Source organism: Musa acuminata, chromosome BXJ1-9 (genome assembly GCF_036884655.1).
Source record: "Musa acuminata AAA Group cultivar baxijiao chromosome BXJ1-9, Cavendish_Baxijiao_AAA, whole genome shotgun sequence".
Taxonomy (NCBI): Eukaryota; Viridiplantae; Streptophyta; class Magnoliopsida; order Zingiberales; family Musaceae; genus Musa; species Musa acuminata.
Window position 1 is genome coordinate 2159769 of NC_088335.1, and position 25445 is coordinate 2185213.

The following is a 25445-nucleotide window of genomic DNA, read 5'->3' on the forward strand; positions in this document are numbered from 1 at the left end:
ATTGCTAGAAGAATAGACTTACAGACTTGTTTAGCTCAGATCATGTCTTGGATTTCGTAGTTATCACGTAATTGGGTTTGGATTTGGGCCAACTCAATTAGGGGCTAGCTAGGCCCATGTAAGGACTGTGTTGGGCATAATAAGAGGCCCAAATAGTGCCCCAAGAAGTCTCACCATCGTGGCATAGTCTTCGAAGACAGTGTCAAGCGGTGGTACCGTCAGTCTGGGCGATTGTACCACCCCTGGCAGGGTGCCAGGTTGTGGTACCGCCCAGCATTGCCCCCAGGCGGTGGTACCGCCAGACCTAGGCGGTGGTACCGCCCAAGACAGTGTTAGTGTTAGACTGATACTGGGTGGTGGTACTGCCCATGCCTAGGGAACCAAGGATGAGAAAGTTTTAGGCTCCAAATTTGAATCAACTTGAAGCTTATAAATACCCCTCTCATCCCTGATTAAAATACACAAGCATAGAGAGTTTAAAAGTAAAGAATCGTTATATAAATCTCTTGTGAGAATCCTCCTCTAGTCTAAGTGTTAGAATTCTGTTTAGAGAGGAGAGTGAGTGCTTGTAAGAGTTATCTCCTAAACCCGTGAAAAGAAGAAGAGGGGTATAAAAGGTGATTGGCATTCGCCTATTGAAGGAAGGCCTCTAGTGGACGTCGGTGACGTCGTCGTCGGAGGAAGCCGAAAGTGGATGTAGGTCACGTTGACCGAACCACTCTAAAACTATTGTATTCTCTGGTTTGCATTTTATTCTTGTTATTATCTTACTGCAAACCTCTTTAATAACTTACTGCCTTCAATACATTTACGAACACGTGTTTCAACTTAAGCATTTTCGAGTTCGGGTTTTATCGTATAAAAGATTTTTTGAAACCGACGTTTTTATCCGCTATATTAATTCACCCCCTCTTAGTGCCGACCCTGATCCTAACAAACTTTGCATGCGACAGCCATAGTGTTTAGTGGATCAACAGACTCCTCGATCAATTAAGTAATAGCAAATGATTTCGTGTTACCATATTTGTAGATCAAAACTTGGGTTAATTATATATTATCAGTTATATCTATTTAACATATTGGTTCATATATTTAAAAAAATTATATTAAAAATTATATAATTATAAAAATAAAGTATCTAGCTTCATTTATGTTAACATCATCGGTTTTACTAATAAAAGTATAAAAATAATAAGTACAATTATAATTTCAACTTCTCAATTATGTTTTCTATGATGATGGATAATAACGTTGTTGGGGCCTTTATGTGGATTGGAACGGAGATAAATATGAGAAATAAGAAAAATGATGACATAGATATCAATGCTATATATCTGTCAACACCAATGCTAAGTAGTTATTTCGTCGTTTTACATATACATAATTAAGATATTAAAATTATATTTTTACTTATTAAAATTATATTTTTATTAATAAAATCAATCGATATTATGATGAATAAAATTAGAAGGTTTATTTTTATAATTATAAAAATTTTAATATAATTTTTAAATTAAAAATCAGGACTACAAACACGTACCCGAGCTAATATTAAATTAGCCCGTTCCATTTATATGACTCGACAACTTATTTAACCGATCTTATGCTACGAAGTTCGAAGGAAATATTCACTTCGGCTCTCCCGAATTCCGATGGCCATTTCTCCAGTCGTCTACATCTCTTCTTCGTCGGTTTAGCTACCGAGGGCTTCTCAACTCCACGAAACCGCCGTGATTCGTGGCGGTTGGCCATCGGGGGCGCGAGTTCGAGGAGCTCTTTACGGACGTCTTCCCTTGGTTCTCTCCTCACTCAGACATCAGGAGTCGCGCTTCATGTAGAACCCCTTCATGGAGTTGATCGAAGCTGTTCCTGACTCCATGGTGACGTTCGGTCTCCCTCTCCAATCTTATGGGTTATTGTACGCAGGTTTGAGGTTTTAGTATCTTTCTATCAGGGTTTTGGTGTTTCAATGCGAGTCCGAGGATCGACCCTAACTTTTTATATTTGGAGTATTCTCAAGTTTGGTAGGCTATCGATTTAGGTTTTGGTCATCCTAAGGTTCTGATTGGTAATTTTTTGTTGACGACCAGGTTCTGAATTGCTCCAAGGAGGTCATGGAGCAGGCACAGGCTATTAACAAGAGTTGTTCGATTCAGGATGGGGACAAGACTATTCCTGCAGATGCCACATATCAGCCTCTTGGAAGAAGACCAGCGCTGGGCCGGAAACGGGCTATGTTTCGTTTGAAACCTCTCTCTGGGTAAAGCAGCAGTTTTTACAAGCCATAAGTTTTGCCCTTGTAACTGTCTCGTTCAACCTCTTGCCTCCTCACCCGGTGTATCATGTCAAATGCTTTAATTTTTCATTATCTGATGAGACTACTAAAAGGAGCTATGAAATTATTGTCCTTTTACAGCAACCCTGTCCCAGATTTTGATTTGAATTCTCAACTAGATCATATAGATGATCCGGAGGAGTACTATTTTGCCTTTGAGCAGCTTGAGAGTAATCCTTTGCCTACTTTTAAAGTTAATCTGTCTTCTAACTACTACCTCCTGGTTGTTCATCCCCCACCCCATTTCTTTTTATGGGTCTAGATGCGGACAAAGAGCTAAAGAAACTAAGGGGTGAGGTTGCTACTGAAGCTGCAAAGAATCAGCGAGCCACCGGGCATAGACGTCGTCCTGGAATTCTGGGGTATGACTGACTTTGATGTGTAGTTGGTTCAGTATGCTTTTGCTTGTTGTCTACAAATGCATTGTTTAAACTTAGTTGTTATGTACAGGAACCTTTAATGATGCTAATATTTGTTAATACTTGAGTTCCATATTAAATCCTGCTTGACTTGTTGATGACACTCTCTATACGTGAGCAACTAGGTTTCAGATCCCTTATTTTTCTTCATCTCCATACTTCTTAATGTGTTGTCTGCTGCCTAATTGATTAGGAGAGTAAAATAGAACAAGACTTGCAAAATGACATTGGCATTGCACTCACCAGGATAAAGTTCCGAGTTTGAATGGTGCACTGATATTGGAGATCAATCATTGTTCATAATTCACTATAATGTTTCATACTGTTTTCCGATGTCATATTGGAGTTGCAATTGCAAAGGTCATTTTAATATAATGCATGTTGCTTTTCTTTTTGTTTCCTCCCCTTCAAGTTGTATTCCAACCTGTGTTCTTAAAATTGGAGTGAGATAAACCCAACTTCATCGTGCATATAATAAATGGATGAATGTTAGATGTGAAACACTTGATGTTTCTTATAGAACTTTAAGATAATTGTACATTTTGTTGACAATTTTTACAATCATTAAAAATTGAGTGACTCCATTTACAAAATTATTAACTCTGCAAACCCACATGAAAAGCTTTATAGATGGCGCGGTATGTATTTTTGTATTAGCTACCTAGACAATTTAGAATAGACTTGTAATAGGTAATAGGCATGAATCCCCCAATGCTATGGGTGTTTATACCATAGTTGCCAGCTGAGACCCAAACTGTGCTATCTTATGATCTGATGTAGTTGCTCATCCTGGTCAAGGGTTACTGGATATTTCATAAATTAGTTACAATGAAAAACATTATATCCTTTATGTTTGTTAAGTGCTTCACCTTTTTAAAGATGAAATTATCTTGTTATTGATCTTTTGCGCTGATATTTGTTTTCTTTTGTTGCAACAGGAAGACAGTTAGCTATAAACCTCACGTTTCTGCTATTGATACTATCAAAGCTTTTAATGCATCAAAAGAAGACAGTGACGGAAGGAATGCTATTTCTTACAAGGTTTCAACCAGAACTAAGTCAAATGAAAATCTGCATCCTGATTCATTTGATCAACCTTACAATTTATATTTGACAGAAACAAATAATGGACTATTTGTTGGCATTGAACAAGAAGGTTTAGTAATTCTATCAAATAATCATATGTTAGTTAATTATCCTTCACTGGATGAGACTCTGAATTGGTTTTTCTATAATATTAACAGATTCTGTAGCTGATGAGGAGAACGATGTAAACAATATTCTAGAGAAGTTGTTGTCTTCATTTGAAGCTTTGGATGAAGGTGAAGGGACAGCACTGCTGACGGAGAACTTGCAGATTAAGTCAATGGAGGTGGGAAAAACGCATGTCCCTGAATGGTATACTGTCCAAAGAAATGACTTTAGGACTATGGACAATAGAGTTATGCTAACGAAATTGGAAGTACACCAACTTACACAAACTTCACCAAACCTAGCAACAGGTCCGCTTGCAGTGATTGCAGAATTGCAACGGCGTATTTCACTTAATGATCCCCTGAAAGATCCATACATGATCTCTCCAAGTGAGGATTCACCATATTCTCAAGTTCCTTGTCCAACTAGCTGCCAAAAGAAAAAGACTCTTCCACCTCCTGATGATTTCAATAATACTGATCAGAATGGTTTGCTTGCTAGACATGCTTCTGTTTCAGCAAAGACATATGACAAAAAATCAAGTTTGGTTGCTAAATTGGTGATTCCAGTTATTGAAGCAGATAAAACCATCAATGATAAGATTGAAATAGACAAAAAGGTAACAGAACATGTGTGTTGCTCACCTGAGAGTACCATAGAACATAGATACCATAGAATGACTGGAGTGTTTCCGGTGGGTTAAACAAGCAAATGGCAGAGGAATTAGCAATTCTGTTTCTGGGCCATATTCATAGTACTACTGTATCATATTCTAAGACTGGCATATGTACCTTGCAGGACAATCATATCCAACTTGATCCATCATGTGAACATCCTGATCATGAAGCTGAGGATCCAGCTCCTAGTTGCACCAATCACAAGAACAGAAAAGGATTGGTTACAGCTGAAGACCATGTGATTTCTCAAAGTATTACTAATGTAAATGAAGGTGGTGCTGATGACAATATGCAAAATCAGGCAAGTGCTTGTAGATGTAAAGGTTACTCTGAGAATTTTATAAGGGTGCTGAAATATAGCTAGTTTATGCAAACTCTAGGTAAAAGTTAGAGCACCAGATGTTCTGGTCGTTGGTCCAGAGGCATCCAGAGGTATGTATGCTTGCTGAGATGGTTTTCAAATTTGACATATTCTTAAGGATTTTATCCAGATAATGCAAGTTAAACCATCTTCTTCTGTTCGTATCTACTGTGGTTTGTTTAAAGAAGAAACATTAATTTGTCCTGTTCCAGTGTCTTTTTTATTTTTATTTCTAAGTCATTACCTTCCTTTTATCATGTCAATGCCTGCCTACACTGTAAAATTGCCTTTTTAGGTTCTATCCTTCTTTTTTTCCCTCTTACATATGCAGCTAAGGGAATTTAACTTTGGTTTCGTTTTTTGTTGTGGTGGTTTATGGCTGTTCGTTATATGTCCAGTTATCTTGCTTTGGATTTTTTGTGATTGTGATATATGCAATAGTACAATGTGTAGCTTGTCTATAATTTCTCCATTATTTCACTGTTGCAAGCACAAATGCAATTTACTGTGGTAGTAGTTTTTATATTACTTTTAAGTCTTAGTTGCATCATATAATATTTGTCAGAAAATTCAATTCCCTGGACAACAGTTCTTCCTCCGAGTGAGCAATCTAAAGATGAACACATAATAACAGGAGCGGACACTGAGGTTTGCCTTTTGTATCTATTTCTTGTATTACCTTTTTTTTTTGCATTAGAGGTTTATTTCTTTTATATCACTATATGGTTCATTGAGATCTTCAGAACTAGTTGGATCCCTATGTTTCTCAATGATAACTTGTTAATTACTAGTGCAATCAATGAACCCAATTTACACTATATTAGGCCATAATTAATCAAGGCAATTATTGTCCATTTTTTTGCTGTAAGTAATAAAAAAAACTAATTGGAATAAAGGTGTATGCCAAACAACGTCATAGTATTTTGGGAGAATGCAAGGAACTTTGGTCTCTTACTTTTCTGTACGTATATGCACCTATGCGACACGTTTGCCACTTTTATGTAATACCACAAGTCTTAGAATGTTTTCTTTAGATTACTCTCATCAATGATGAAACAATTAGATTGGAGTGACGACATCTCCAGAACTTTCAAAATAGAAAAGAAAGGAAAAAATAAGAATGCTTTATGGTTTTTAAGTGAAAATTAACTTTCTTTGACACTTGAATATAGTCTTGTGTAATGGGAAGTTGCAAGATTTTATAGCCAAATACCATTTCATGTCAGCAATCATTTGGGTTTCTTTGTAAGGCATATTTTGGTAAGAAAGGAACTTGCCACAAATCTTGTTATGTTTTTTTTTCCTACTCCTTTCGTTCAAATATTACATAACATGCTTACAATGGGAATCAAACCTGCTTCTTAATTGTGCATAGAGGGCTTTAACCACCAAGATGTCTTCTTAGCGACAAAGTTCTTGTTAAGTTATATATATATATATATATATATATATATATATATATATATATATATATAGAGAGAGAGAGAGAGAGAGAGAGAGAGAGAGAGAGAGAGAGAGAGAGAGAGAGAGTTGAGCTTGAGCTTGAGCTTGAACCTAATTTGAAGGATTGAAGGGCTTGGTTCTTTCGCCTCAAAATCAATGATGTTTGAAAAACTTCCTAGTCTCAAAATCAACCAAAAAGTTTTATTTACTCATATTCTTCTCATCCTCTTCCTCCTCATCTGTGTATGCTAGGAAATTCAATTAGGATTGTCAAGAATTGTGATTCTTCTTATCCTCTTCTTCCACATCTTTTCAGGCTAGGAATGTGATTTGCCACACATTTTCACTCAGGAGTGGTCTGATTATGATGTGAATATAAAGGCCTGGGTTTAACTTCGATTCCTACTAAGTTTCTAGTCTGCATGACAATACCACTATGATAGTATTAAATGATTGTGATGAGCTGACATGTGTCTATTATTTATCTTCTTTTTATCATTAATTATTGACAAAAGCTATTAACATGACTTGATAAAAAAAATTTACATGTCCAAAGAATGAGCTAAATTGGTTTGAAGATCAAAACATAATTTAATGCATGTTCCATGTAATTTATCCTAAAACCACAAATGGTTGGAGATCATTTTATGCACCATCAAGGTTTTAAATCTCGGTTTGATACTGGTTTGGTGTATTGGACAATATACCAACCCATACACCTGATACCAACCGAAAAATAATAAATGATACATAAATACTAGTGGACACCCATTGTATCATATCATTTAAGGTTATCATCGGGCTAAACCCCTATGGCTAGGAGTAGATTATGAGTGGTGGTAGGTACATGGAGTTATAAACTTGCTCTATCTTTTCCAATAACCACTTATTTGCAAAGTCCACATATTAAGCCATGCTCACTATCACATGTAGTCTGTGGACTATTTTCAGGCATATCAGGAGCTTCCAATGCATGAGTTTTTACTCATGTCATCAGTAACTATAATATGTACCACATTAACTTGATAAAAGAGAATGATTTATACAGACACCTTATCATTCTAAACATTTCGATGAATGATATGCTGGTTACATGAAGGATGTCATAGAGATATATGATCACCTACTGTATTTTCTAGTGATAACAGATTGACATGTTATATTCCATTGTTAATATAAGATTGAAAATCCTTGTTTTATTGTAGTTTGTGTTTCTCATCTTTTAATCAGGACCATTATGGATGTTTGAAACTTTTCGTTGGTGGGGTATAGTCTTGTTATGCATCTAATATTCTTATACCGTTTTAGACACGAGGACATAATGCGACTTCTGCAACATCCCAAAATAATGGAAAGAAACAAAAAGCATTGCCAAGTAGAAAAAACAAGCGAAAACTTGTTTCAAGAAGACAAAGTCTTGCAGGTCTGATTTACCAATGCCTTAAAGGTGTAAACCATAGGAATGTTTTCCATTGAGAATATTTGGAAACTCACTCATTTACAACTTCAGATGCTGGTATGATGTGGAAATCCGGTGTAAGGCAAAGCACAAGAATTAAGTCGAGACCCTTACAATATTGGCGTGGTGAGAGATTTTTATATGGGCGCATACATGATAGTGAGTATTATTTTATGGTTATTCATTCATTGTGTTATCTTATATTGTTAAAAGGTATTATTTACATTGAAATTTTTGACATGTTTTTGCTTTAGAAAACCTACAAAATTATTGACTTATTGTAATGAAAGAGTATGTACAAAAAGGGCAAAAAGTTTGGCTTTGTTGCCTTTCTTTACATCTTCAGAGAAAATTTTGACAACACTTTAGAAAAGTTCTTTGCACTGATTTTACAAAGGCAAAAACTTGGAATATCACCCACAACGGTGGGTACATGTTGGTATTTACTGATTCAGCAACCAACTGGTAGGCTGATGATCATCCAGTATAGTTTGGTGTTGGTCTACTTACATTGACAAGCCCAGTGTGGTAAAGTTACTGCATGGTGGGTTCTCAATTGTCTTTTCTTTTTCTTCTCTTTCTCTCTTTCTGTATGTCTCTCTCCCCTTCTCTGCCTCTACCCCATTGTTTGGCTACTTCTGCTTCCTTCTATCTGCTGCATCATTGCCATTACTTCCTCCTTGTCTGAGTCAGTCTCCTACTAGTACACCTGCTTCTACATCTCCTCTGTCTTTGCCTTCTCCTCCTTTGCCAGATCTTCCTCCTCTTGCTCTGCCACATCTTCTTCCTCCTACTCATGCTACACCTCCTACTCCACGTTTGCTTCCTCCCCTCTCTCGCCTTACTGCCTCTTTCCTGGTGTGTGGCACCTCCTCTTTGCCACATCATTGCGGTCACTTTGTCTGGGTCATAGCCTCTTATGGATATGTTTCCTCCTGCACCTCCTCCATCTTTGCCTCTTCTTCCTCTTGCTCCACTCCTTTTCTCTTATCTTTCTCCATCTGCGCCTCCTCCTCTATCTAATCCTCCCCCGTCTCCTCATCTGCTCCTCTCCTCTTCTCTTTGTCTGTGCAGTACCAACCTGTACCAAGTGTTGGTACACCGTCTCGTATTGGTAGCATGCTACTCAACCATTGGTATTATTCTCTTTGCTAATATCATACTGCTTTGGCCATCGGTACCAGATTGAGATTTTAATTTATGGGCAGAATTGTTAGTGAGTGCATTCTACGTAATTTCAATTGGAATCAAGCTATTTATTCAAAATGTATGCTGTCATCTGGGTGTGTTGTATTCAAGAAATTCCTTTTAACGTATTGACACGGACTTAGCTGGTTTTGCCTAAGTCGTGCGGCACCCTTGCGCGTCCGTCCGCAAAGGTCAGCCTCCCCGAAGCCTCCCATTGTCCCTTAGGACTAACAAAAGAGAGAACGGGTTAAAGAGAACGCCTCAAACGGGATCCACAAGCAAACATGTCCGAAAAACACTTCATAGACAAAGCAAATTACAAACAGACTTTACAAGCTCTGAACAGTGGCACAACAAAGGGTAAAATGGTCCATTACATACCGAAAAGCTCTCGCACGTGTCTACATGACACAACCTTTATTTACAAGCCTAAAGAGGCCACCAACCCAACTAAAATGGGACTATTAAGCCTTCGGCCGCCCCTTTACATTTTGTACAAGGCATGAACATGCCAAACGACACGGACATACATAAGCATTACATCAAACACCTTGTTTAGAAGTTTGTCCGTGACATTCTCCCCCACTTATCCCTTCGACATCCTCGTCGAAGCCTTTGTGAACACTGCAACTCTTCGCCTTTGCTGAGTCTTCAATCTTCTGCTCCAGCTGCAATGCGCCTCCTGGCTCCCAGCTGCTCTCCGCTGCTGTTTTTGAGTAGTCGAACCTTTGATCCGCCATGCTGCTTCAACTCGCCAATGACTCTGACTCTGGTGTGGGGTTGGCTGAGTTGTGTTGATCCTCGTTGATTCCTGCGGATCCACCAAATGAAGGAAAAGACCATTCTTACTGCGCCAGTTTCTCAAAATTTCCACATGCTGCTTGAACTGGGTGGATGCTTGTTGGAGCTTTAACGAGCATCGCCTCGCAAACTTCTGAAGTTTTGGGTCCTTCCTCCACAAAATCTGCTCATTGACTCTTCTTTCATTTAGTTGTCACATCCAAGTAGGTTCGCATCACTTCCGCTTTCGATTGGCATTTCGTTGGGAAATGAAGCGGACAATCTACTCTCAGTAGCACTGATCACCGTTGGTGAGGATTTGACAACTATTGTCTTCCATTATCTTCGAAGGGTCTTTGAACTTGTGCAGAGCTCCTCTGCTGGATAGATAAGAGAACTGGGGTACTCGGTTTCGCCCATTCTCTTAAGAGTTGAGAAGGCAAAGGTTACTTGACTTCGCCCGCCTCCTCGAGGTTGTACTTCATGCATCGAGCTGGTTACTGGCCTTCGCCTGCTCTTTGCTCACACTTCTGAAGCACTTGAAGTGTTTGCACTCCTTGCGTTGAGTTAGCTACTGTGATTCACCTTCTCAATGCCATTGAACTTCTGGAATGCAGGAAGTTTTCACCCCAACTTGGAGTAATTCTCTGATAGATGAGGTCGCCTCTGGGATTGTACCGTCTTCTACATCAACCCTGCCGCCTACTCCACTGAGTAGCAAAGGTACAGCACCACGTACTGCCTGCTTCGTTCCTTGGTCGTGCACTCTTGCATGACCCGAAGTCCTTCACTTACGGCTATCTTGATGAGAAACTTGTTGACACCGGTCTTACGAAGTTTCTTGGCCTCTGCCCTTCAGCCTTGTCTCGGTACTTGGAGATTGCCTCTGCATGCTCCACCTCCTCGGCCCCTTTCACGACCAAGCGCTCTCCCTCCGTGAGAGCAAGGGATCAATGACTTTCACGGAAGTCCCGCCTCTGCGGTACCATGGCGCTGCCATGCCCATGGCGCTACTATCCGTCGCCTCGCCTCTGAATCCCTTTTCTTCACGATCAGTAGATATGTCTCCGTGGCACTCCTCTGAGTCCACCTCCATTCTAACTGATGCTTGATTTTGGGTAGCTAAGTCCCTCTGGACTCGTCGTCGCTTCCTTGCCCCTTTCGACCTCCCGCTTCAACACCTCTGTGTTCTCCAAGCAGTCTGTTTGGTCGATGGAAAGACAGACTGCAACTCCCATGCATGGCCTCTGCCATCACGTTGTAGAGTTTGCACCGATTCTGTTCTCCTTAGCTTCCTTGGTAGCAACGTTCGCTTACTGGGCCTTGTCCTCTGACTTGCCGGGCTCCCTTAAGCGAATATGAACTCTGGAGCAGTCCAACTCTCCAGCTGCTTCGATCATACCTCTGCATGATCAAGTCCCTCCCATGGAACTCACTGGTACTTGCATTCGAACTTTTCCCTTAGTGGAACACAGCCCCCATATGCTGATGACCAAGGTTTCCATCCGATGCAAAATTCGATGCACGCCCGGAAGACCCGCCTCTGCGGTACCATGACCTTCAGTCCTTGAATCCATAGCCCTTCTTGCCGTCGTGTTGTTCACCGAAGTGGAGCTTCCAGTAGCTCCCGATCATACCTCCATATGATCTAGTCCCTCCCGGGACTATGTCGTGTGTGTCGCATTGCCATAAACTGTTCCACCACGATCCGCTGCACCATGTCACCTCCTGGTGACATCTCCATTGCATTCTGATCCTTGTGGAATAAACTCGAATTGTGAACCCTCCATGTGTGGCCTCTGCCAATACATCGCAGGGTCTCCTCCACCTTCGATTTTGTTCGCTCCTTTGGCAATCGACCTTTATCCACCCACTCTTGGGTCACACCTAGATGAAGCACCGCTCTAGGAGAGTCCGTCGCCTAATAGCTCCCGAAGTCCACCGACTTCACTGTAATTTGTGCACCATTGTCTGGATCCTGGGCCTCTGCCCCTACCAGCACAATCTCCGCTGCACACCGCTTCCTTCATAGCAACTCGAATGGCAACACTGTGGCATATTCTTCAAGAGTACCTGCCTCTGCGTCCACTTGCCCCGTGCTAAGGCCTTCTGAACCCAACTTCGCCTCCGCAAATTGAGTCACCTTAGTTCCTCCATCAAATGCTCCTCCGAGATAAGGTGCATGTGCCCAGAAGCTCCCTTCGTCTTTGGCACCATGCAAGATGAGTCCGCTCCGTCAGAACGAAGGACCCATGGAACAACATGATCCTACTCTTGCCTCTGCAAGAGTTCATGTCTTTGACCTCTGTCTAAGGAAAGCACTGTGCTTTTGCTCCATGTTCCAACTTCTCTGCTGGCTCCCTTCATGCGGCTTGGGTACTTCGCCAGGTTACACCCAAGTTGCTCCGCTCCTCGTTTTTGCATTGAGTCGATGGTGGCCCTCGCACCCACCATTCCACGGGTCAGCCCTCCCTTTGAGTCCAATCTCCATATCGACTCTAAGTGTGCCTTCATTTAAGTTGCTTCAGGTCGCTCCCCCACTTGATCTCGCAATGCATCCACCAATGCATTCTCTCAAGCGAGATCATGCGACGACTCCTCGCCGCTTGCTCAGTCCATCGAGCTTCGTGGAGTTGTTGTTTGTTGAGGTACTCCTCCTCAACATGTGAGGTCCGTCTCACATGATTCTCCCTCTGGAGAGCCGAGACTTATCCCTCCTGGATAACTGTCCCATTGGAGCAACATCTCTCTTCGTTTCGGAGACCACCATCCCCTTGGACTACTCCGATCTGCTGAACAAACTGTGCATTGTTCTGCCTCCTGCAAACGCACTTGCTAGATTGCGCCTCCACGTCAATACAGCCACCACTGCACCCCTCAAGGCCTAGCAACATGCTGAACTCGTTGCACACTTCAGCCTCCTCCGGACGTATCCTTCGCATGCCGAAGAGAAAGTTTCAATGCTCCATGGCGCCGAGTCTCGACCGCCTTGGGATGGCCACGAACAATCCATCGTCCGCATACAAGCCCATGCATGAGTACCGAATTCTTCGAGTTAGCAATTCCCCTCACCTCTGTGAGCTTTGCACAACTCTTTCGGTCGCTGAGCAACTCATTCCACTTTGCATGGTCTCGTCCTTTTGCCAAGCGCCTCGCTTGCCTTGAGCACCATCAAGTAAAGTTGTCAACGTTGAGCCGAAGCTCAAACTCAGCCATCCAAACCTTTGTGCGCTCCGCATTCTTCCAAGCTTGCCTATTCTCGTGGTGCCGCTTGCGCGAAGGGTTGGCCATTCCTCTGAATGCCAATGTCAGATGCCCGCTCCTCTGAGCGACTCTTTTCCCTACATCTCCATGCCCGTTTTCCCTCAAACGGTCGCGCGTGTGCTGACTGCCCTCCATGCAGCCCCACTAGGTCCCCCACGTTTGCATGTCAAGTGTTTCTATGAGTGCTTGTCCCGCTCTGACACCATATGACACGGACTTAGCTGGTTTTGCCTAAGTCGTGCGACACCCTTGCGCGTCCGTCCGCAAAGGTCAGCCTCCCCGAAGCCTCCCATTGTCCCTTAGGACCAACAAAAGAGAGAACGGGTTAAAGAGAACGCCTCAAACGGGATCCACAAGCAAACATGTCCGAAAAACACTTCATTGACAAAGCAAATTACAAACAGACTTTACAAGCTCTGAACAGTGGCACAACAAAGGGTAAAATGGTCCATTACAGACCAAAAAGCTCTCGCACGTGTCTACATGACACAACCTTTATTTACAAGCCTAAAGAGGCCACCAACCCAACTAAAATGGGACTATTAAGCCTTCGGTCGCCCCTTTACATTTTGTACAAGGCATGAACATGCAAAACGACACGGACATACATAAGCATTACATCAAACACCTTGTTTAGAAGTTTGTCCGTGACAGTATGTCATGCCTATGTCAAGTCTCTGTTGGTTGTTACATGATCAATAATGACTTAAGGCTGACCTGCTCTATCTCATTTAGCTGCTTATCCATCTCTCGAGATCTTGTTACATTGCGGGAGGCATCATTCATAAGCACCTCCAGTGGTCTAATTAATTCAGTGTTTTGAAGTTCGCTTCCAAATAATCATATGCATACCATATTAATTAGGCTACTTCCAAATATGAGGGGAGTATTTGCAATGTACAATAGCAGATTTATTACAGAACATTATTTAATACTACTATACTAGTACTCGAGTTGTTTTGAAGTATTGACTTATTGCATTCAATTTATTGTATGACTTTATGATCAGGGGATGTTCTGAAGTAATCCCCTGGTGATGAATAAAGTTTAAGCACATTTATTACTAAAACACATTGAATTTTTCAATTATGGAACAAAGCACATTATGCAATCATGGAACAAAGTACATTTCTTTTAGACAGTGAAAATTTTTTTTACTCTGTATGGAGCTGAGTCATGTCATTCCAGCATATGCAACTGGGTAGAAAGGCTTCCTTTCCTGTCATGCACTTTAGAGAGTCTTGTATTTGCATGCAAACTATGGCATTGCAAATATAGCATTTAGGTCTTAGGAGCCAGACCTCCCTAAATCTTGTTCCACTTTTGTGGTAAACTAATCTGTAGGCTTCATTACTAAATGGAATTCTCCAAATTGCCATATTGCAAAAGCATAACCATGGTCCAGCTCTTATCTAACTTTATCCTAGGCCTATCAAAGTAATAGTAGATCAGCTTTTTTGACGATACCAAACCTCTGTAGTTGCAAGCTTGGGATTAAGGTCATGTGCCTAATGTTTTTCTGATCCTCTTACGATAATACTGTTTTATGTGCAACTTAGTTTTCTAGTGGTATCTGAGAAAATCATTAATAAGCTGAAGTTTTATTACCTGACAGGCTTGACAACAGTTATTGGGTTGAAGTATACAGGTGAAGATGGTAAAGATGCTGAGCTGAAGGTGAAGTCATTTGTCTCTGAGGAATATTCACATCTTGTTGCCCAAGCAGCACTGCATTGACCTCCCAGACTTATTTACTCATCTCTGCCTTTGCTTGCCCTCGTTTTATGTGATGTTATTATCCAATTTTTCATTTGGATACTGCATGATCATTTGGACTTGTGTCAGAAAGCCCACCGGTGACTCAAGTTTGCACTCAAAAGGGTCTGAACGAGAGGATTACCAGACTCTGCCAAGTTGTCTTTGTGAAATATGAAAGCCTACTTGATATCCTCGTCTTCTGTTCGATGGGCTTGACAAATCCTGAAGGATGGTTAGGTACATACAACCAGAGATGTATATAAATGCGTGCATCTTAATGTTTCTGTTCCATATTTCATCAATTTAAATAGGATTCCGTGGGTGTTGTTTATCTGGAACCAGAGACTTGTACATGGCAGAGTGAGTTTGTAGTAGGGAGGCAATTAACCTCTCTTGATATTATTTATCAGGTTGACGGTATTTGTTGTCATGAATTTGGAGGGGGTTATGGGTATAGTTCAGGTCGACCTATACCCTATTTGGAGAGTGCATTACTACGGCTGATAATGGAGATTTATATCGATGTGGTGTCAATGCCCTCTGAGCTGATACGTGGATGTAAAGATGGATTTGGATTTTACTAAAGACAAGCACTGATTTTTTTTATTAGATGAGAGTGCCGAAAGAGATTTATATCAGAAGCTTAAAAAAGGAGTCAAGCTTAACAACACACACGACAATTGATTTCACACAAGACGTAAAAGCAAGCACTACAGAAACTTCATCATCTCATCGTTGAAGGCTGCTCGATGCTCCTCGATGACACAACTGGTCATTACCCTCAAACCCTGGTTGGGCACCGGCGGCTCGAGGAAAATGGCCGACGCGATCGGGTGTCCCTCCCCGATCAAAGGAACCACGTGGATTGGATCTCCCCAGCCATAATCCACTTCGGCGAACCCCACACGACTCCAGTCCGTCAAGCACAGCGCTCCGTAGTGTCCATACGCGGCTTCGACGGCTCTTCCCGTGGATACCCCTTGAACCAGTCTGCCATCTTTTCAGGCAGCAACTTCTTGTCTTCTTTGATAAGGTCGACGACCTCAACCAGCGAAGCATGCACGATCATGTCCCCGGAAGCCGTCAATCCCGTAGGGTACACACAATTGCCCATCAAGTGTCGGACGTCGGCGGGCAGCACGTCGCCCATCAAGTGTCGGACGTCGGCGACCAACCCAACGCTAACATCGGCATGGAGCTCAACACCGATCGCTCGTGTTCGGGATTGCCAGAGCGCGGCAGCCACGGCGTCGAAGGTCGAACACTTTCGACCCGTCTCTTTCACGTACTCGTTTTTGATCAGATTAATGCTGTCTAAGGAGACGTCGGACACCGTTTTGACGAATCGAGGAGGGGTGAAGAATGGTAGATCATGGTCGTCCGGAGAGGCCTTGGGTGGGCTTGGGATGGCTTCCCTGCACCATACCGGCTTCGCGGTCGGCTGCGGCAGACCTCTGGCCATCTCGCCGATTGCTTTAAAGAACTGCACAGCTCCGACGCCATCGAAAATTGCATGGTTGAATCTGATGCCGACTGCAAATCCGCCACACCTGAACTGTGTAACCTGATGGCGATTACCCATGCAATCAAAGTTCTACCCGAATCTTTTAGGTAAATTCTAGTAACACCAAGTAGCATACCTGCACCAAAAGAATCAATCCTTCCGAGTACGCTTTGGTGGGAGCTTGGGGAAGAAGCTCTGCTGCAGGTATTGAGAGAGGGCGCTGGAGACGGTTGACGTCTTCCAGGGTGCAATCCGCCGAGGCCTCCACGAACCATACACGCCACTAGCAGTGCAAGCGACCTCCGCTTCACCCTTGTCTGACGCCACGATCCGCCCGGCAAAGTCGAAGCTGCCTAGAAAATGACTCTAAAACCAGGATCAGACGATGCACACCCTCATCATTAGTGAGCCACGAATTCGATTTTGGCCTTCGTGCCTTGTGGATGCATGTCCGCACCAATTAAGTGGGCGGAAAGATGGACAGCTCAATTATTGGATCGAGATGGAGAGATAATTTTTTTCAATAGAAAATAAATGAAAATTACCAAACATTTGTTTGGCCACAGGTGGTGTGTTATCCATCTTCATGTCGACGCATGTGATCCATACGGAGTAATTGGCGGAAGACCAACTGAAGCAGACCATATGTTTATCCACTCTTGTCTTCTCGTGGAGCACTAACTCGGCTTGGCGGCCAAAATGGATCGACGGAAGACGGCGCGGCGCTCACCGTGGCAGTACGTTCTAATCGTAATCGAGCACTGCAGGTTTCGATGGAATGCACTTTAATTAAACATCTTAAATATTATCTTTGTATGGAAAAAAAGTGTTCAACTAAGAATGTGATCGAAAGAAACAAAAATCCAGTAAGATTATAATGAATCATCATAAAAGGAAGAAGAATCAATAATTAATTTTCCACATCATGACTGCTTGATACTTATCCAAAATTTTTTATACTATCATTTAAGTATCATTATTTTTTCTCTCTTTCCATTCCTGTGAAACAACAAAAACAAAACAAAAGACTTGTTCCAAGTAAAATGTGTTGAGCACATAAATGCCAACGAGAATAAGCAGGCTCAGTTGAACGATATCAAGAATTAGCTTTCAAGACTCCATCCAAAGACTGCCGTAAAAAGATGCAAGAATGGTGAGGCAGTAGTACATCTTTTATAAATATACATATATCCCACAACATTTGGAACTGTTCCTCTGGTGACAAAACAATGCCGACATAAGCCATTTCTTCAGGCATCCTGCCGAAATCAGCTCCCAGGTGAAGCCCCCACAAGCTTGGCAGATTGAGTGAGACTGGTGCTCATCATGCAATGGCCCTTACCACCACCATCTGCCGTGACAGCTTCAAACGGCACTAATCCCTGCAGCCCTCATCGGTTCTGGAACATCAACCAAGCGTTCCATGGTTTCCAATTGATCGTAAGGAGCAATCTGCTAGGAAAACAGAATGGATCAACTGAAATTGATCATACCATTCCTTCTTGGCTTCAATGTCCTCACATGCAATAGGACCATCGGTCTGACCGTAACACCATTTACTCTAATGCAATATCTTTTCCCTTCTCAAATTTAGTCGATCTTCAGAAATAAATCGTTTTACCATTAGAAATTCTTTGACCATAGGACCCCTTGCTGATTATATCAAATCTAGTTGATAATTCCATTTTGAGCAAAATGGAGGGCACTGCCACTCCAGAATAAATGTAGAGGACATGGAGATCAATTAATACAAGTCCAAAGTTGCGATCATGTCATTTGATTGACAAGCTACTTATGAAGGAAGATCTTCCCTATTATCATTGACATATAATAGGATAACCAAATCACCTAACATTGAATGTCAAATTAGACATTTCTGTTATTTCTAGATACGAGTTATCAATGTCCACTGTCGAAGACATATAGTCCAAAGTTTTGCAGAAAACCATGCTACAGGCACATCTAATGCAAATCACCATGCTTAAGTAAAGCAAAGTCCAAAAATATGAAGTGACACACCCGATAGGTGGTTAATCATGCTTCTGTCATGCAAATGGTTCATCAGATACTAGAGAACCAAAATAAAATTTGAGCCCTAGTTACCTGGTTGAATCCATCAGGCCATGTTATTGAAACAGCATAGTTCCCCATGGGCCGAATATCTTCAGGCTCAATATCTTCTGCAACATCACCGTATTGTAATTTTTGCTCTCCAGTCCACTCATCCTGTATTTAGAGTTTCAATATTTACGACAAATAAGCATTTTCTTTCTTTTTTCAGAAAAGCTAAAAGAAGCCAACATTTCATTTCAACATACCGAAATATTAATATGCATATGTATGTATCAGAAAAACGACTTTGTAAATAAATAGAAACAAGGTTATATTCAAGACCTAACATATAGGAATATGCACATCATATTGTTCAGTTAACCAGCATTTAGTGGTACACATTTTGTTCAATTTATACTTTCTGGTGGCGGTTACTTTTGAGTCTGTTCTATCTCTAGATAAATAGTAAAATAAAAGGATGCTTCATATACAATAGCAAATCATTGAGTCATGCAGATTCACAGGGAGTTTGTTATATAGCAAATCATAAATAATCTCACAGCAGTGGAAAGGACCAAGCTGGTCCAAAATCTGTGTGAAAATTCAAATAGTTTCTATGGACTAAATTGAATACCAAGTAGATAGTACAATAAAATGTTGCAATAACTCAGAAACAAAGAAACAATATAGTCACAAATATGCTACACGTACGACACTTTGGGCTGAGCGGTCATTCCTCCTAACGGTAGCAGGGTGAAGTAAAAATTCTTCATCGGAATCAGGCACTTTCACTTTGATAGCTCTGATAGATTTATCATACGATACTGCTGTTGAGACTGAAAAAGGGAAAACATTATGTCATAATAATTTATAGAAGAACAACCACTATGCAAACAGTGAAAAAGGGCTATAGCTGGCTGCTGATGGTCCTGATATTCCATTCACTTGTATCAAGACAAAATGTTCTTTATTTGTCAGTTCTTTACATGAACAAGCAGATAAATAAATAAAAATGGCAGTTGTCTAAAGTGGCAATAAATTGAGAAATAAATTTTTTGTTGTGTAGGTCATACTTGTATGGTTGATACTTTCAGAACGCAATCAACTTTAGTCATGCACTGCTAACCACTTGTTTATGACAACATCTTGGGACACTCACTGGAGTACAGGATAATAAATTACGACAACTGATCAAAAAAATCACTCGAAGAACACACGTGATGGTTGAATAACAATATCACCACAAATAAAGAATAATAGAGTCTTAGTCTGTCAGCAGAAAGTACAAGGTAATATAGAAAGGTTTGGCAAACTTCAGTAGTACAGTTTAAAGTTGATTGCTTTTCATGGTTATGCACATCACAACTCTCAGTATACTAAAAATTGTGACTTTTAACAGTCTTTAAAAGTGGAATGTTGATTTATAATTCACAAGTAAATTTCGATGAAAAAAAAAGGCTTTCCGAGTCATTGTATAACATAACAATTTAATTTGAAGCTGTTTGCTGAATCATGAATCACCTTGTTGGCGAATTTTGGCACACTGTTGCACCACACATACACCGAGATCTTGGAATGTCTTGGCTACTTCACCTTGAGGGTCAGCCACTACTTCGGGTGTTCCACTATCTCCAGATGCCGACAGCTAGAAAAAAAAAATCTAGGACTGTAATACCCTTCTTTTTCAACAGAAAGTTAAGTATTGAATGGACCGACAAGACTTGAGATTGATGTAGAAAATCAACTATACAAGCATTTTTGGTATTAACTGTCGATAATCAAGATTCAAATATAAACATAGTTATCTTCTGTCTGAGGTGATTATTAAACATGTCATCGATGAACATTCCCAGTCTTACCAACATTTTCTGGGCATTATGCACATCCAATATGTATATCCTCATATTTATACAACTTTCCGATATCTAACAAGTGCCATCTAAAGGTGAAAGTCTATTTCATATGAATGTCAAACAAAAAACAAAATGATATAAGGTTCAATCATCTTAGTATGTCAGAAAGGACAAAAACATCACTTTTGTATTTGTAACAATTATAAACCAAAAAGATGGTAATTCACCAAGGTACATGGTTATTCAACTTTAAGGTATCATTGGTATTTTTTTACAACTTTCTGGTATAGTGATGTCTCTCATTATCCTATGATTAACTCACACAGCAAAACGTTGCTTGTGTTGGGTTTCAGATCTTAAAGTATTTGGGTTTCAGCAATAGTTTAGGTTAATTTGACTCGAGTAAACCAGATAGCATCATCTCTATAGTTCCCATACAAATCATGCGAACAAAACAGGAAAACAGAAGGGCTTTTAGGACTTGGGAGAACAAATAGTGCACTTGATTTGGGAAGATGAAGTTAGAAAACAAAGCCAATGGAAATGACATTTCATTCCTTGAGAGGAGGCCTTAGATCACCAGGTCATAAAAATCAAATCCATGATATTGTGATAATGTATTCCTGTGTGCTCCTAGAATTCTACTTTTGTTTGTAACTCACCCATGGGTAACGCGAATAATCCTAAGGCTTAATTCCCAACAATGCTTCATTGATGTGTAAATACATAAAATGCTATATCTAAAAACATGCATGACTGTATGAGAAAACTAGTACTAGATAAGTCACCGAAGCTTCAAGCTTCACAATGCCTTTAAGTATGAAACTTAAACATACATATCATTCTTATAAATGACTGTACTTTCTGAGAATTCACAGAACTAAGTTAGGGTCTTAATGAAACACATACAGTTGGCCTAATTGGAAGATCAAAGAGATGTGGTATCCCAAACTGTTGAACAACCTGTAGGAAAAAGATAAAATAGACCACACCAAAACAAGAATCAGTTCTCAAGAAAGGATGGGGTGGGGGGAGAAAGAAAACACCAATCATCGGTTAGTCACATGCCTGAGAACCCGAACCTTTTCCAAATGGGTAATATCGTTTGCTGTCAGCATCAAAGTAGCACATGTTCTCAACCACAGCTATGCATGGAACCTTCAAAAACAAACATTTATAAAAATTTATCAAAATAGTATGATCTAGCCATAATTGAAATTAAGCAGAGATTTGAATTCTGAACACCAATAGTGTAGCATGGAATCAAGCATCAATGATAATTGATCAGGCTGACTATGAGAACACTAAGACTATCGAATCCCTCTATCTCTTTCTGAGTAACCAAGATCCCATAGACATGCTTAACAAATCACCTTAAGTTTTGAAAACATACGAACTCCTTTTGCAACATCAATAAATGCTAACTTCTGTGGGGTGGTAACAATCACAGCTGCTGTTAATGGAGCAACCTGAGAGAAATTGAACCTGAGTTGCATGGAAGAAAATAATGGGATTGATTAAACATGTCTACTTCATGATTAGTGGTGTGAAAGGCTACCTGACATAAGGTGAGCTGAATATCACCAGTCCCAGGAGGCATATCAATAACAAGATAGTCTAACTCTCCCCTGTATGGTGCAAACATTAGAATGCCAAATTCTACAAAATTGCTCCACCCAAAGAAGCATGATGTTTTTCTCTTTTTTAAGGGTAAAGCTTTAATGGTGACTATGAAAAGAATAATACCAGAAAGTACTACAATTAACCATGAGTAGGTCACCACAGGGGGGAAAGGAACCTTAACATGGTTATGATTTTGATATGTAAAATAAGTATTTCGCTAGGTCTGAACCACAGAGTATAATCTTTCTGTAGCTACCATCAAATTTATGGGGCAAAAATGGAAAATGATTATTTTGAAGCATATGAAAACTAACCAAAAATATTTAAAAAAATGATACTTATATCTGTTTCCAAATGTAAAAGGGCAGGGCTCCAGTATGATGATCTTGACAGTCCACGATCAAACTGTGATGTATTCAATAGGAAGCACAAAATAGACTCGCCATGGACTTAAAACTTTGTTGTATGGTCAAGTAGATCAAGATGAACTATACCTAATTAAGGAAATGATCATGGAAAAGGAACCCCATGTACTGAAACTGTTGATTTATTGAAAAAGTTCAAATATCCTTTTCTTGCTTGACAAGCAGGATAGACTGATACCGTTAGCTACTTCTGATGGTTTCTTACCTATAGACTTTTTTACTACAAGATAAGTTACTCTGAAAGGAATAAGCAGGAAACAATATGTATAGGTTCCAAAAGTCCAAACGGAATGATATACAGTTCGAGTTCTAATGGGTCATAGTACAACGTGCAGAGGTATTGGATGCACCAAATTCAACAGGAGGCAGAGCTGATTCTTCTTTTGGCTAAAATCAATCAGAATTACCTGCATGTGTTCATATACCTCCAGAAGGTGAAATTGGTCATGATGAACTTTATCTATTTCAAAATAGTAGACCCTGTTTACTATTAGCACTTTAAAAGATGGATGATGATCTCTACCTGGAGAGATCAAAATGCTTTAACAAAGAACCATAGACATGTGAAACCATCAAAGTTTAAAGCAATATTTCAACTAAAATATGCATTTCAGAAGAGTTGATCTCATGAATCATTGCACTGTTAAACAATGAAATAAGCTTAATTTAGTGCCCTTGTAAACAGTAATGTTTAATCTTTAACAATTTTGGCAAAATAAACTTCAATAATCTAATTATAAATATGAAAAGTAAAAGAATTAACAGATATTTCTCTTTTGTTGTATAAAAAAGTATTGCATACCATTCAGCAGTAGTGAGTAGTTGATTGATGACCCCTGAAACCATTGGACCACGCATTATTGCACGCCCTTGGCCAGCAAAACCAAAAGAAACCAACTTGACGCCCATGAACTCAGTTGGAAGTATAGTTCTTGTTTCAGGGTTCTATAAAGACCAGCTGTTTCATGACCATCGGTGTATTTTCTAGAGTCAGAAGTCTTATGATGAGGCAGATGACATGTACCATTTCTAGCAACCGATTTTCTGGTGAAACCATTGTTGGTAAACTTGGACCATAAACATCAGCATCAAATATGCCAACTCTAGCTCCCATTCCAACTAATGTGTAAGCAAGGTTTACAGCCACAGTAGACTTCCCAACGCCACCCTGTACATAGAAGTTAGAAATGTCACCTAAGAGTAACAAAAATATGTCTAATATAGAATATATAACAAGTAGTACCATCTATGTACGGATGAGGTCTCCGGTAAAATTAATGTTTGTATAAACTGATGTGATGCAAAGTTTATTCAAGATTATGTTAATGCGGAAAATAACCAGGTGCTGAAATTTTTTGCCTTGCAACTGGAGACAGCTACAATGTTTGAGATTCTTTGTAATCCCTTGGGCAGCTCTCCTGCAAAAACCGGTTTGGCGGGTTGAGCTGACATTGTCACGTTGACCTTTTTAACCCAAGGAAGTGCTCCAACAACCTCATTTGCCCTTTGTTCAAACTGGTCAATTATCAAAGTATCAGACACATTCTTGAAAGAAGCATTGTCAGACTAACAATATGACACAAATGCATCTGAATTGAGGTTTTATGGCAAAATTCAGAGTAAATTTCTAAGGCTTGACAGTAAGGTTATCCTAAAACAAACATGTGACAATAGCAAAATGTAAGAGTTGAAAAACATATTAGTATATCAACATTAAATCATCTGCCAAACAACTCAAGTAAAAAAATAGCAACATTTGACTAATAATTCACTATCTCCCGCCAGAAACAATGCTGCTTTTAGAACTAGTTAATACAGGTTCATGGAAGATGTATAATGGATGCTTCCAGAAATACAAAAAAGAAAAAAAGCGCTAGATATGGCACAACTATATCAGAGCAAGTGAGATGTTAAGTTCAGGCGGGAATCAGTCATGAATACAACAGTAAGAGTGCATGGCCGAAGTGTAACGTGATGGCATTGTCCTGGAGGAATTCAAATCAAGCAGGTTCATTGCTTAAAAAATTCGGACAATTGAGAGAAAAAATCAAGAGGTTCATGAATAGCTGACAGGGTGCAAAGTCTCCCTTACCATGTCTTTGATTGGACATGCGGGCGTGGTTAGCTCCAACCGGAATGAAACCTGAGAGACAGGATAAACATACTCTGTTGACTTTATTCAATCACGTTACATTGAGCAGGCAAAGTCTATGCCCAGAATTACCTCTTTCAAAGCTTCATCAACGAACAAATCCTTCACAAAACCACACGATACAATATCCGTGCCGAAATCTGGATCGATAATTTGGGACAAGGCCACCAGAACTTCCTTCTTGGCTGCGTCCACTGATTCCACTGACGCGCTGGCTGTAAGGGGAAATCTATAGAACAAAGAAAGCATATCCACGAAACGGTACGGAAGCGAAGCGATGTAAGGAGACAGCACCTTCAACGGAAGAAGCTCTTGGGAGGCTAGGAGGCCGTACAAAGCGTCGGTGGACGCGAACCGAGGAGGAACACCTGAGCGTGGAGGAAAGCCGGTGGGCTTTCAAGGAATTCGCACCTATCACAAGAACAGGATGCAACGTAAGCACATCAAGAGTCAGCGTCGGGAAGGTGGAAAATATGACGGTGAGTAGAACCGCTTCTGGGTAGGGGAGACTGTGTTGAGATGGCAAGTCCACTGGGAGGGGTTTGAAGAAGCTGCATCCTCGGCACTCGCTCAAGCGATACAGGGAGAGAGAAGAGGCGTATGGACCTCAAGTTTCCACCGCTTACATCCGTAAGGCTTGCGGAGGCACAATACATGTGTGGCTGTGGACTCGCGGCCGCATTCTAACGCGGAAGTAGTTGGGCCTGGCCCGAGTCCACGCAACCGACAACATCTGTGCGCCCACTCTTCCGCCAAGCGAGCAAGTGTTCTGATGGCCTCGAGCTGGTCCGTACAACCAACGAGGCCCGTGTTCGCTGCAGAGGCATGGCAACTCTAAATCTAAAGCCCAAGGCTAACGGAACGGTCCTGCACAAGTTCAGACAAACCTTCTTCAATACGAGCGTCACAAGTTCTGTTAAGGCAGGCAAGGTTGTGACTACAGTCATATTAGCTAACC

The 25445-nt window shown here is 40.7% G+C and overlaps 3 protein-coding genes across 6 annotated transcripts; 1 reads left to right on the plus strand and 2 right to left on the minus strand.

Annotated features, from left to right (window-relative positions):
• The first annotated feature begins 1615 nt into the window (after positions 1-1615).
• Positions 1616-15312, plus strand: LOC103996811 (uncharacterized). Of its 4 annotated transcripts, none has more exons than XM_065081827.1 (12): positions 1616-1926; positions 2091-2260; positions 2417-2505; positions 2598-2697; positions 3693-3910; positions 3999-4567; positions 4747-4926; positions 5006-5057; positions 5552-5634; positions 7738-7852; positions 7940-8047; positions 14736-15312. In XM_065081827.1, the coding sequence occupies exons 1-12, from the start codon at positions 1909-1911 to the stop codon at positions 14855-14857; spliced, it is 1824 nt and encodes a 607-aa protein (XP_064937899.1). In that variant the 5' UTR covers positions 1616-1908; the 3' UTR covers positions 14858-15312. The 4 variants fall into 4 exon arrangements, with proteins under 4 accessions (XP_064937899.1, XP_009416096.3, XP_018686828.2 ...); XM_009417821.3 differs by having other exon boundaries at positions 1616-1880; XM_018831283.2 differs by having other exon boundaries at positions 1616-1880; positions 3999-4126.
• Positions 15313-15495: 183 nt separating this feature from the next.
• Positions 15496-16662, minus strand: LOC135592407 (acyl transferase 5-like). The gene is made up of 2 exons (XM_065081833.1): positions 16519-16662; positions 15496-16442 (listed from the first exon to the last, which is right to left on the minus strand). Exon 2 carries the CDS (start codon positions 16338-16340, stop codon positions 15798-15800), a length of 543 nt encoding a protein of 180 aa, XP_064937905.1. The 5' UTR covers positions 16341-16442; positions 16519-16662; the 3' UTR covers positions 15496-15797.
• Positions 16663-17525: 863 nt separating this feature from the next.
• On the minus strand, positions 17526-25396 carry LOC135592405 (fe-S cluster assembly factor HCF101, chloroplastic-like). The gene is made up of 15 exons (XM_065081829.1): positions 24978-25396; positions 24782-24898; positions 24560-24702; positions 24428-24478; positions 23695-23850; positions 23360-23503; positions 23138-23280; positions 21846-21915; positions 21661-21756; positions 21356-21445; positions 21197-21250; positions 19956-20079; positions 19146-19270; positions 18486-18608; positions 17526-17834 (listed from the first exon to the last, which is right to left on the minus strand). Exons 1-15 carry the CDS (start codon positions 25141-25143, stop codon positions 17748-17750), a joined length of 1689 nt encoding a protein of 562 aa, XP_064937901.1. The 5' UTR covers positions 25144-25396; the 3' UTR covers positions 17526-17747.
• Positions 25397-25445: the final 49 nt, after the last annotated feature.